General features: G+C 49.9%; 1 protein-coding gene across 2 annotated transcripts in view; it reads right to left on the reverse strand.

Annotated features, from left to right (window-relative positions):
* The window catches only part of SH3PXD2B (SH3 and PX domains 2B), a 124,984-nt gene extending 113,047 nt beyond the window's left edge, over window positions 1-11,937 (reverse strand). For both annotated transcript variants that reach the window (XM_049874324.1, XM_049874323.1), the window contains exon 1: window positions 11,680-11,937. In XM_049874324.1, coding sequence (XP_049730281.1) covers window positions 11,680-11,754 — 75 coding nt within the window. In that variant the 5' untranslated portion in view covers window positions 11,755-11,937. The remainder of the gene's footprint in view (window positions 1-11,679) is intronic.
* Between the last annotated feature and the right edge of the window lie 319 nt (window positions 11,938-12,256).

The raw sequence follows: 12,256 nt of genomic DNA on the forward strand, positions 1-12,256 counted from the left end.
CCTCTGGGTGGACTCGAACCTCCAACCTTTTGTAAACAGTCAAGTGCCTTAACTACTTGCACCACCTGCATGTTTATTTGAAATTCAAACCTTACTGAGCACCCTCTTCATTTGCTGAATCTGGCAGCCTTGAGTCCTAGGTTGGCCTGAGATGGCTGTGGAAGCAGAAGAGCTCTGCTCACATAGTCCGTTCTCCCTTCAGGGCTTGAAGGTCCTAGGCTTGGACTCTCCACCCCACCTGCAGGCCTGTATGTGGGCCAGTAAGTGAGGGGAAGAACGCCCTGCAGTGCGGAGCCTGGGCTGGAGGAACGCTGGCTTGTGGCAAAGCTCTGGCTTGTGGCAAGGCTCGGGCCTGCAGGCCCCTGCAGGGGCAGAGACCCAGAGGGCTCAGGCATACCAGCCCTACCCACTGGCTGCTGCTGGAAACATGGAGCCTACTGAATCTATCCCATTTGCCAATTCCCATGTCCAATTGAGGGCCAAGGAATGCCAGCTCCACCCAGGGCCCAGCCAAACCCACCCACAAGATCGCGGCCCCCAAGAAGGTCCAGAAAAGGCATTACCTGAGGCGTGAAAACCCCAGGGACAGCTGTCCTAGCAGTGCCCCTCTTCAGGCACTCTGCACAAAAGTCTGTGTCATCTCCTTCTCAAAGCTACCCCCTTCACAGAGAAGAAGACTCAGAGCCAATTGCAAGTAAGTGACAGAACAGGAACTTGAACCCAGGACCAGTCTGACTGCAGACCCCCTGCCTGCAACCATCCAGCCACATAGCCTTCTTAAAAGCGTTTGTCTTATTCTCTGGCCAAGGATGGGTGCTCACGACACACTGGCTGAGCCAGCAGACTCCCAGGCTGCTGGGCCACGGCCCACTTTTCAGCAGCTGCAATGATGACCCACATCAGCCTTCATCTCCAAGTGGGGGAAAGGAAAGCTGGACCACACCACCCACCACAACTCTTCCTCCAAGGAGAAAAGCAGGCAGTTTGTAACCCAGATATGAGTGTCCCAGAAGAGAAGTACAGCTGAACCAGGTGGCTCTCCCAGTCCTCCTTTTTTGGTAGTGTGGTTGCTGGGCTGTGTGCTGACTCCTGTGGCCTCTGGGTGGGTGACAGGTAGATACACAAAACACCAGGGGAATGGGGTGCTGGGCACATCTCTAAACTGGATAATCTTTCTGGTGCCCCCATGACCTTGGGGTGCAGATGGTGCCAGGTCTGCAGCACTCAAGCTTGCAATTATTTCACTACCCAGTTGCAAGAAGTCCCTGGGTGGCTCAAATGGTTAAGCGCTTGACTAGTAGTTGAAAGGCTGGCAGTTCAAACCTAGCCAGTGGTATCTCAGAAGAGCCGGTGATGCGCTTCTGAAAAGTCACAGCCTTGACAACCCTATGTAACAGTTTTACTCTAGGAGGGGGTTGCCAGGAGTTAGAATTGACTCGATGGTAACTAACACCAAGAACAAACCAGATGTAAGTGCTATGTTATATGCTCTGAGGACCTGGACTCGCTAAGCACGCAGCATTCTAACTAGAAAAGTACCTGCCAGGCCTTCTTCCCTCGTAGTATTTTCAACGCCTCTCTTTCCACTCTCCAGCTCACTGGCTGGAAAGCCACATCCAGAGAGACCTCCCTGTGTGGTAGGGGGAGGGGACGAGTCTCTGAGAGCAGGTGCCCTGGAGGCGCCAGGGGAGGCAGAGGCAGGAGGACCCAGAACTGGGCAGGGCAGCAGGATGTGGGGACTGTGTGGGAGCCGCGCAACTCGGCACTGCTGCTTCTCTTTGTCCGTGGGCATTCACTGCTTTTCACTTTTATGGGAAAACAAAAAGTGTTCACTGCAGGATATTTAGAAAACAGAAAAGCACAGGCAAGAAAAAAAAAAAGTGACATACATTTTATCACCTGTATCTCTGTGCTTACGCAGACACACTTTAAGCCCTCAGTTTTCATCAGGTGGGACTCGGCCCGAGCACGGTGTCGTGAAGCAGCTTTTATCACTTATTATTCCCACGACAGACGACAGGGTGTGTTTTTACCATCTTGATGGCACTCTGGCATGTGGATGTTGTATGTTTTATTTACCTTGTTCTCTATCGATGGGTGTTTAGGTAGTTACAGACTTTTTACTATTGTACACTCCTAATGTAGCTAATGGTTATCAAGCCCTTACTATATGCTAGGCCCATTTAATCCTCTCGTTGTTGTTGTCACCTGCTGTCCAGGGGGCCCCAACTCACGGTGACCTCATGTACAATTGAAATCGGACCACTTTGATCCACAGGGTTTTCACTGGCTGCTTTTTCAGAAGTAGATCCTAGTCCGTCCTAGTCTGGAAACTGCTGTAACTTGTGTAGCATCACAGAAACACCCAAGCCTCCAGTGTCAGATGGGTGGCGGCTGCACATGAGGTGCACTGGCTGGGAATCAAACCCAGGTCTCCTGCATGGACGGCGAGGATTCTACCACTGAACCACTGCCCTGCCCCAATCCTCACATTAAACCAAAAAACAAACAAAAAAACAAACCAAACCTATTGCCATCCAGTTGATTCCGACTCATAGCAGCCCTGTAGGACAGAGTAGAACTGCCCCATAGAGTTTGCAAGGAGTGCCTGGCGGATTCGAACTGCCAACCTTTTGGTTAGCAGCTGTAGCACTTAACCACTATGCCACCAGGGTTTCCATCCTCATATCAGCTCTATGAAATTGGGAGTATTACTGCCCCCATTTTATAAACAAGGAAGCTGAGGTACAGAGAGGGTAAGTAACTTGTCCAAGGTCACACAGTTGGTAAGGGGCAGAGCAGGGATTTGAACCAGGCAGTCCAGTGTACTTTCTCTGCCTACCAAAAGCAATAGATGGCACAGATTCAAAGTTTGAACTCTAAAGTGACATTTCTATAACTTGAAAATACCAGAGCCACAGTCCCTCTTGACCTTAAGACAGCTGTAGAAGCCTAGGGTGTGAGAGAAGCAGGCTGGGAAATCTCCCATTAAGAGTGACCCAAGCCTTGCTCCTTGCACCCATGGCAGAGAGGGGCTGATGAGGTCCCAAGCAGAGCATGGTGTGTGAGGTGGATCCTCAACACAGAACAGCCCTCCTGCTTATCACTCACTTGGCACAGCCTGCAGCTGCAACAGCCTCTTTTGCAATCAAAAGAAAGCAACAGCCATTTAAATAATAGTCATTAAAAAAAAAAACCTGCCAGAGGGGCCATAATGCCTTCTTAGGGCACTAGCTCTGTGTGATACAGACAAGGTGTGGGACAAGAAGCTGCCTCTAGAGTAGTTAGGAATGGCTCTGCCTTGCCCAGACCCTTTCCTAACAAAGCAGGGTACCCAGTGCAGCAACCAGTAAATGCTGCCTGATCGAAAGATCTCGGGAAACACTTAGCATGCCCTCAGGGCCAGGAGATAGGCTTGGTGACAGGGATCATGGCTGATATTATCATTAGTGTTATTTTTTGTGACTAGCATTTACTGAAAGAACCCTGGTAGCACAATGGTTAAGCACTCGGCTGCTAACTGAAAGGTTGGCGGTTTGAACCCATCAGCTGCTCCACAGGAGCAAAGACCCAGTGATCTGCTCCCATAAAGATTATAGCCTAGGAAACCCTACAGGGCAGTTTACAGCATAGGCTCGATGGCACACAACAAAAACAACAACCACCATTTATTAAGTTCCTATTATACACCAGGAAACCCTGGTAGTACAGTGGTTAAGAGCTATGGCTGCTAACCAAAAGGTTGGCAGTCTGAAGCCATGTGCTTCTTGGAAACTGTATGGGACAGTTCTCCCCTGTACTATAGGGTCACTATGAGTAGGAATTGACTCGATGGCAATGGGTTTGGTTTTTTTAATTTTACACCAGAGTCCCTGGGTGGTGTAAACGGTTAATAAACATGACTGCTAACCAAAAGGTTGCAAGCTTGCCTCCACCCAGAGGTTCCTCAGAAGAAGGGTCTGGCAATCTATGTCTCAAAAATCAGCCATTGAAAATCCTCTGGATCATGGTTCTATTCTGACACACATGGGGTCACCATGAGAAGGAGTTGACTTGATGGCAACTGTTTTTTTTTTATTATACGCAAGGCTCAGTGTCGTGTAATACTATCTCATAGTCACAATCACCCCAGACTTGTAGGTAAGTACTATTGTTACTCATTTCACAGATTCTCAGGTAAGGCTTCTACAAGGTCACTCAGGTGAGAAGTGGTTGAAGAGGATTCAAAGCCAAATCCTTTTTATCATGAACGTAATGGTGGGTTGGAAGGAAACGTGCTAGTATTTGCTTTTTTGACCCGAGCAGCAGAGATGGAGTATAACTTGAGTGCATACATTATCAAAAACTGACACAGTCTTACAAGGAAGACACTGCACTCATTCTACAGATACAGAAACTAAGGCTGGGGGTTGAGTCACTCAAGGCCATGCAGAACTTGATGTAGATATGTTTGCTGGTAACACTCATGTTCTTTCCACTCAAGTTTGCTGCTCTGCCCTGCATGTTTCTGCAAGAGGTGCCAGGAGTAGAGGGGCGGGGGCAGCTGGTGGCTGAAAACCAGAACTCAGCTAATTTGGGCAGTAGATCCATGGTTCATTCAAGATTACTAAACTCATCAGTCAGAGGCCACCTATACCACTGACACAAGAATGCCCATAACCCTAATAAGTGCATGTAAAATTCAGCTGCTCAGAACAGTGACTCCCAGGCTCCTCGAGTATGGCCAGTGGAGAAGGGAGGGTTCAAGGCTGGCAGCACAGGGCTTGCCAACCCACCACTCCAGGAGCCCAATCAATCCAAGGCTTCTCAAAGAATGATCAAAGCCTGGTAGCAGCTTGAGCTTAATCCATCCAGGCTGAACCAACAGTGAGATGGGTGGATGGTCCAGGATGGTCTCCATTTCTCACGTAAAGGCAAACTGGGGCCCAGAAGGCATCCTTGGGTGGTGCAAACAGTTAAAGCGCTCTGATATCCAAAAGATTGGAGGTTTGAGTTCACCCAGAGGTGCCTCAAAAGAAAGGCCTGACGAGGTACTTCTGAAAAATCAATCATCGAAAACCCTATGGAGCACAGTTCTACTCTGACACATACAGGGCTGCCATGCCATACATGGGGTTGCCATGAGTTAGAACTGCCTCCATGGCAACTGGTTGTTGTTGTTGGGGTCCAGGAGCGTAAATGACCAACCCAAGGTCACTCGGATCACAAGGCTGCCACCTCTCTACTGATTACAGTGTGACCTCAGGCATGTCCCACCACCTCTCTGGGCCTCCTGTCCCCTCACAGATAAAATGGGGACACTATAGGGTCACTATGAGTAAGAATTGAACTGACTTGAAGGAAAGGGGTAGTGTAACTATTTTAGGTCCCCAGGTGGCACAAACTGTTTCTACTACTACTAATTGGGAAGGACTTGATGGCAACAAAGCATAACTACCTTAAGGGTTAGCATCCTGAATGTAGAAATAAATCCTATAAATCAACAGAAAACAAATAACCCAAAAGAAAGGCAAAGGATAAAAACCAGCAATTCACAGAAGAGGAAACTCAAAGGCTAATAAAAAAAGATATGAAAAGATGCTCAACCTCACTAGCAAGCAGAGAAATGCAAATGAGCACCGCCCTGACTGGCAAAAACTAAAGTCTGACAACGCAGTGTTGGCAAGGGCAGGGTGCAGAGGGAACTCATAGGGACCGCTCACGGGGATGTAGACGCAGTGCTGAAAACACACAAACCCCAAGACCCGGCAATCCACCTCTGGTATATGTACAGAGGAAGCACCTGAAAGAAAGTTCCCTGCTGGAAACATCCTAAAGTCCCCAAATTGGAGCTTGAATAAATAGGGATATATTCATAAATGGAATACTGTTGTTGTTAGGTGCCCTCGGTTCAACTGAGACTTATAGTGACCCCATGTGACAGAGAACTGCTCCACAGGCTGTAATCTTTACATGAGCAGATCGCCAGGTCTTTAGCAGTTATGGCGAAGTGGAGCTGTACGTATCAACGCAGATGTCAAAAGCATACGGTATGCACATAATTTTAATACATTCAGGACAAGACCAGACTTTTGGGAGTGTTAGAAAGGCAACAATATTAAAAGATGCATGCGTCTGGGAATGGGAGGGGAGGTTGATTGCAAAGCGGCACCAAGGATCCTTTTGGGGTGATGGAAAGGTTATCAAACTGGATTGTGGTGATGATGGCACAGCCCTATAAATTTACTAAAACTCAGTGAATATTGTACATTTATGGGTGAATTTTATGGTATGTAAATTATCTCCCAATAAAGCTAGTAAAGAATAAAAAATTCTTATCTGTTACTACTCTCTTTTTTAAAAAGTACAGGGGAGTGATAAATGTCAAATGTGGGATACTCTTGGGGGTGGGTGGGGAGGTCACAAAGGGGACTGTGCATCGGTAATGCTTTATTCTTAAAAAACAAAAAAAGATCTGAAATGAATATATATATAACATGTAAAGATTTGACAGAACTGGGTGACAGATGGGTGGGTATTTATTGTCTCGTTATGTATTCAGAGCCTGGGCGGCGCAAGTGGTTTGCCATCAGCTGATAACCAGAGGCTCCATGGAAGAAAAGGGCTGGGGACTGCTTCTGTTAAGATTATAGCCAAGAAAACCCTACGAGGAGCAGTTTTACTCTTTAAACATGGGGTCACCATGAGTCAGGTGCTGATGACAGCAGCTTACAGCATGTATCCATGGGGGCATTGGTAGTTCAGTGATTGAATTTTCACCTTCCATGTGGGAAACCAGGGTTCGATTCCCAGCCAATGCACCTCATGCATAGTCACGACCTGTCTGTCTGTGGAGGCTTTTGTGTTGCTATGATGCTGAATAGGTTTCAGCACAGCTTCCAAACTAAGGCTAACTAGGAAGAAAGGCCTGGCAATCTACTTCTGAAAAGCAGCCAATGAAACCCTACAGATCATAATGGTCTGATCCCATCTCGCATGGGGTCGCCATGAGTTGGGGGCTGATTTGATGGTGGCTAACAACAACAACAATGTATTCATAAACTTGAAGTATTGTATTAATATCATAGGAAAGTACCTATTTAAACACATAAAGACCTTAATCCAGTGCTGGCCCAGTGCAACTTATCAAACTGTGACTGTTATTATTATTACTCTAATTACTACTACCATCTTGTTACTTTTAACATTTCAAGATCTCAACCAGAGCCAGCCAGCATCTTGAGGTCCCTGCTGGTGGAGGCTCCCTTCTAAACCAAATGCTCTGTGCATCCCCTCCAGTGTAGAAAGTGGGGTGATCCAAACAAAACCCACAAAACCTACTGGGAGCATTTCCTCCTCCCCTCCAGCCAGAAGACAACTCGGGCAGGGTCTCCCCAAGTTGCCATGCTCTGAAAACCCCTTTCCATTCATTAAGAAACCCCAGGGCAGAAAAGCCACTGGTAGAGAAAGGCAAGAGCCCCCAAAGTCCTTACCTCCCTGACTCCAACAGAGGGCAGAGGCTCCAGGGAAACCCTTCCTAAGCAATACCTTTGACACCAGAATCAACAGTAATCCCTACCCAACTCTTGGGATTTCTGAGGCCTTGGAGCTTCTGGACCCTGGGGGCACAAATGGTTTGTGCTCGACTACTAACCTAAGGGTTGGTGGTTCAAACCTACCCAGCAGCACTAAGGAAGAAAGGCCAGGCATTCTGCTTCCATAAAGATTATAGACAGTTGTACTGGAATTAACTCAAAGGCAAGTGTTTTTTTTTGGAGGGGGCTCAGGGGGAGCTTCTAGAAGTCCCTGGGTGGTGTAAATGGTCAACGCACACAACTGTTAACTGCAAGGTTGGAGGTTTGAGTCTACCCAGAGGTGCCTCAGAAGAAAGGTCTGGTGGCCCACTTTTGACAAACAGCCATAGAAAACCCTATGGGGCACATAAGGTCCTCTGACGCACTTAGGGTCGCCATGGGTTAGACGTGACTCCAGGGCAACTGGCTGGGGGCTTCTGCTTCAGCATTCTCCAAGCCTCACCTGCGGCTCCGCCCTGGGCCCACAGGTGAATGAAGCCTGTGGGGTGGGGACAGACAGGATGCCATCGTGATCACGGAGAAGATGCCATTTTAGGTGGGACAGGTGGCCCAGCCCTGATGGGCAGCCCTGTGCTCCAGCTGCAGTTCTCCAATGATATCAGTGGGGAAAGGGGTGATAGAAAATTAGGGGGTGTGGTGTTCAGGACTCTCCATAACTGACCTGTATATTCTAGTGCAGTGGTTGTGGCAGGAGGGAGTGTCAGCAAATTCTGGCCCCCAAGGGGATATGTGGCAATCAATGTCTGGGATGCTACTGGCACCTGGTGGGTAAAGGGTAGGGAAGCGGCTAAACATCCTACAATGTATAGGACAGCCCCCCACAACCAAAAATTTTGTTGTTGCTGTTGTGGTTAGCTGCTGCCAACTTGGCCCTTATCCACAACAGGACGAAATGCTGCCTGGTCCTGTGTCATTCCCATAATCAGTTGTGGATTGGACCATTGTGATCCACACGGTTTTCACTGACTGATTTTTGGAAGTAGATTGCCAGGTCTTTCTTCCTAGTCTGTCTTAGTCTGGACGCTCCACTGAAACCTGTTCAGCATCATAGAAGTCTCCACTGACAGATGGGTGGCAGCTGTGCATGAGGTGCACTGGCTGGGAATAGAACCCAGGTCTTCTGCACAGAAGTCGAGAATTCTACCAAAGCCCAAAATATCAAAAGTGCTGAGGTTGGGAGACCCTGCCTAGAGGAGAAGTAGCAGTATTCACAATTTGCAGACCATGGAAGCTGGAGCTCGAAGAGGTAAAATGACCAACCCAAGGTCAGAGAGTGTAAGAAGTGGCAGATCCCAGGGATGTCCACCTCCCCTACTCATGCTATCTCTCTAGGGTGGCAGGGCCAGGTTCAGAGAGGAGGATACCAAACAGGAGTCAAAGTCCAGGCCCACTCTTTCTGGGGCCATGGTCCTCAGGAACAAGAGCAGGGGTTGCTGGCAGTCCATTTCTGTTGGGTTTAGATGCTCTGCCATCGTGGCACTAAATTTTCTCTGTTCCTGTGGGTAACGCAGGCCTCAGTTCAACCCATGGCCCATCCTCATTTGATGAACCAAAAGGCTAGCCAGAAGGGAGAGGGCCACATGAATCAGAGCAGCGACGAAATCTACATGCAGAAAAACAAGTTCTTTGTAGAATCCCTTCCCACGTGCTGCAGCATGTTCCCAATCAGACTGACATGAACACCACGGGGCAGGGATCTGGGAAGAGGGAGCTAATGGTTATGGAATTCCAACTCTACCAGGCTCATTGGTCTTCCCCCTAGGAAATGAGCACCAGCATTCCCATCGTACAGATAAGGAAACTGAGGCTCAGAGAGGCCACCAGCTATCAAGTCAGAAGACGAAGACTTGAACCCAGGTGTATCCAAATCAAATATCTACGTTTTGACACAGAGTTCTTTTAAGGGGTCCCTAAAAAATGGTTGAAGGCTTAGAAGGATAACCCTCATATGGAGAATCTTAAAAAAAAACTGGGATAGGAAAGGATCTGACTAAGCAGAGAACAATGACAGCAAATTTTCTGGTTTTTTCAGAGGGCTTTGCTTATGAAAGAGTCCCCGGGTAATGCAAACAGTTAACACACTCAGCTGCTAACTGAAAGGTTAGAAGTTTTAGTACACCCAGAGGCACCTTGGAAGAAAGGCCTGGTGATCTACTTCTAAAAAAAATCATCCATTGAAAACCCTACAGAGCATAGTTCCACTCTGACACACATGGGTTCCCCTTGAGTCAAAGTTGACTCAAAGACAACTTTTTTTTTGCTTAGGGAAACTATCTGGGGTGTGAGATTTAGGAGGTGGTGTGGTCTGGTGGAAGAAAACACTTTTTGGGGTTTTTTTTTTTTTTTACTGACCTGGATTTAGATCCCTGCTCTATCTCTGGCTGTGGCCTCAAGGGTAACACCTCACCTTTCTGAGCCTTAATTTCCTCATCTGTAAAATGAGCTTAAGGACCTCTCGGTGGTTAGGGCAGGAGAGAGTGAGGGGCCAGTGACACCAATTCATGGTGGGTGTATCTATTCTGCTTTTACCAGCTGACAGATCTGGTGGGAAGCAACGTGAAGAAATGCAGACTTCCCCCTGTTGCCATATTGGTGAAACTGTCTTCATTCCATTGAGGCAACTGTTACACACTCAACAGGCTCAAACAAGAAACCAAGATTTGGCAGCATGTGAAACAGGGAGGAAAAAAAAAAGGGGGTGGAGGAGACAATGTAGTTGAGCTCTGGAATCAAGGGAAACTTCACTCTATTTAAAGATGCCACAGGTCCAGGAAATTGCTTCCCACTGCCTGGCTAAGGATGGAATAACTAGCTGGCCAGCCAATAACAATACAGACTCTTACACAGCACACCCTTTCTTGTAGAGAGAGCAGAGTGGATTCCTGTCTATCTCCTTTCAGAATTTTGCAGGCTCTTCACGGCAGGCATGTAGATCTGTTTTATAAGAATAAGGCTCTTAAAAAAACTGACCCAAAGACCACTTCCAGTGAGGCCAAGGGGCTGACTTCAGCCAGCCAACGCCCTTTTCTATTCACTGTTCTGCACTTCTTTGTTAGGATTTTTTTCCCTCCCTCTTGCTCTTTTTTCCTTCCTGGTTAACTTCTCTGTAGCTAGGCTCTATCACTGCCCTCCTTTCACCACCAGAGACGCCACAGCCCCCTTCACTTGTGGAGGGAGACCTCCCCCAAAGCCTCATCTGGTTCCATCATCCCACATCCCCCTTATCCCTCCACCCAGAGCCTCTTAGGTGGTCCCAGCCCACCTGAACTCTCGGAAACTGACCACAGCCTGCTGTGAAAGCCACTTCCCATCTGAGGTCCCCATCTGCCCCAGGTGCGCCTTCCAGAGGCAGGAAAGGCCTGAATGCTACTCTGTTCTAGTTCCTGCAATCTCTTTGAGCCTCGGTCTTCCCATCTGTAAAATAACGCTATTGACCCATTTTCTTCAGTCCTTTTCATTTCGATTTCCATTTTACAGAGGGAGATACCAGGAAGCAACTTTCTTATATTTTCAAACAGAAGCTATTGGAGAGGACAGGGATTGTTTAATCTTTTAAAGGTGAAGGAACTCAAATAACCGATTGCGAGATCTCCTGTATCGTTCAGGCTCGCTCCTCCAAAGGAAGAAGGCAAACTTTGCAGTCCCTAGAGGGGCTACCTGTGGCCAGGGCACTGCGGTGTGAGTGCCTCCGGACGATCGGAGGGACGGGGGGAGGTGGGGGGGAGGCGGGGGGGCGGCCTGCGAACAGGCGCATTCTCTCCGTCTCTGTCCCCTACACCGGCTGGGGCCGGACTTTTCCTTGACTGGGCAGAATGAGGGTGGTGTTGGGGAACAAGAGAGAGACAGAAGGGGGAAGAGGAGCAGCAAAGAGGCCTGTAGGAGGGCGAGGCTGGAGGAAGGGATGGAGGACCAGAACAGGGCAAAAGAGAGGAGGGGGAGGGGGAGGATCCGGGAGAGACCCGGGCCGAGCAGACCAAGGGCCGAGGTGGGAGTGCAAGGGAGAGGAAGAAGGGGTGCAGGAGCAGAAGTTCGCAGAGCCCGGGGGCTCCCGGTCGTCCCCGGCGGGGCGCGGGCTCGAGGGGGCGTGGGGCCGCGGCACACTCACATAATGCTTGTTGGGTACCCGCCGCTTCTGCACGTCCAGCACCTTCACCTCCACGATGCTGCGCCGCGGCGGCATGGCCGCTCCTCCCGCCGCCACGGGGCCGAGCGCGGGTGCGCGGAGCGCGGGGTGCGGAGAGCGCGGGGTGCGGGAGCGCGAGGGGCGAGCTGCCGTGGGCCGGGGCCGAGGCCGAGCGCTACCCGGAGCCCGGGCCGAGGAGGAACCGCTGCCGCCGCCCTTCGCTCCGCGCGCCCTGCGGCCCGGCCCGCCGCCGCCGCCGCCGCCGCGGCCCGCCCCCGACCCGCCTCCCTGGCCGCGGCCCGCCCCACTTAAAGGGCCCGGGCTGCACAGCCGGCACGCAGCCCCCGCTGGCCCACGTCCGGTCCCGCCGGGCCTTTGTGCGGGCGCGGAGCCATCGCAGCCCGGGGGAGGGGACGGGACGGGACCGGCTTTCATCCGCCGTCCGCACACTAATTGACTCCCAAATTCATTCCTGCGCTCAGCGCCGGATTTGAGAGCCGGACTAAAACAGGGTTCAAATCCCGGCTCTCTCGCTTATTGACTCTCTGACCTTGGGCAA

This window comes from Elephas maximus, chromosome 2 (assembly GCF_024166365.1).
Source record: "Elephas maximus indicus isolate mEleMax1 chromosome 2, mEleMax1 primary haplotype, whole genome shotgun sequence".
NCBI classification, from domain to species: Eukaryota; Metazoa; Chordata; class Mammalia; order Proboscidea; family Elephantidae; genus Elephas; species Elephas maximus.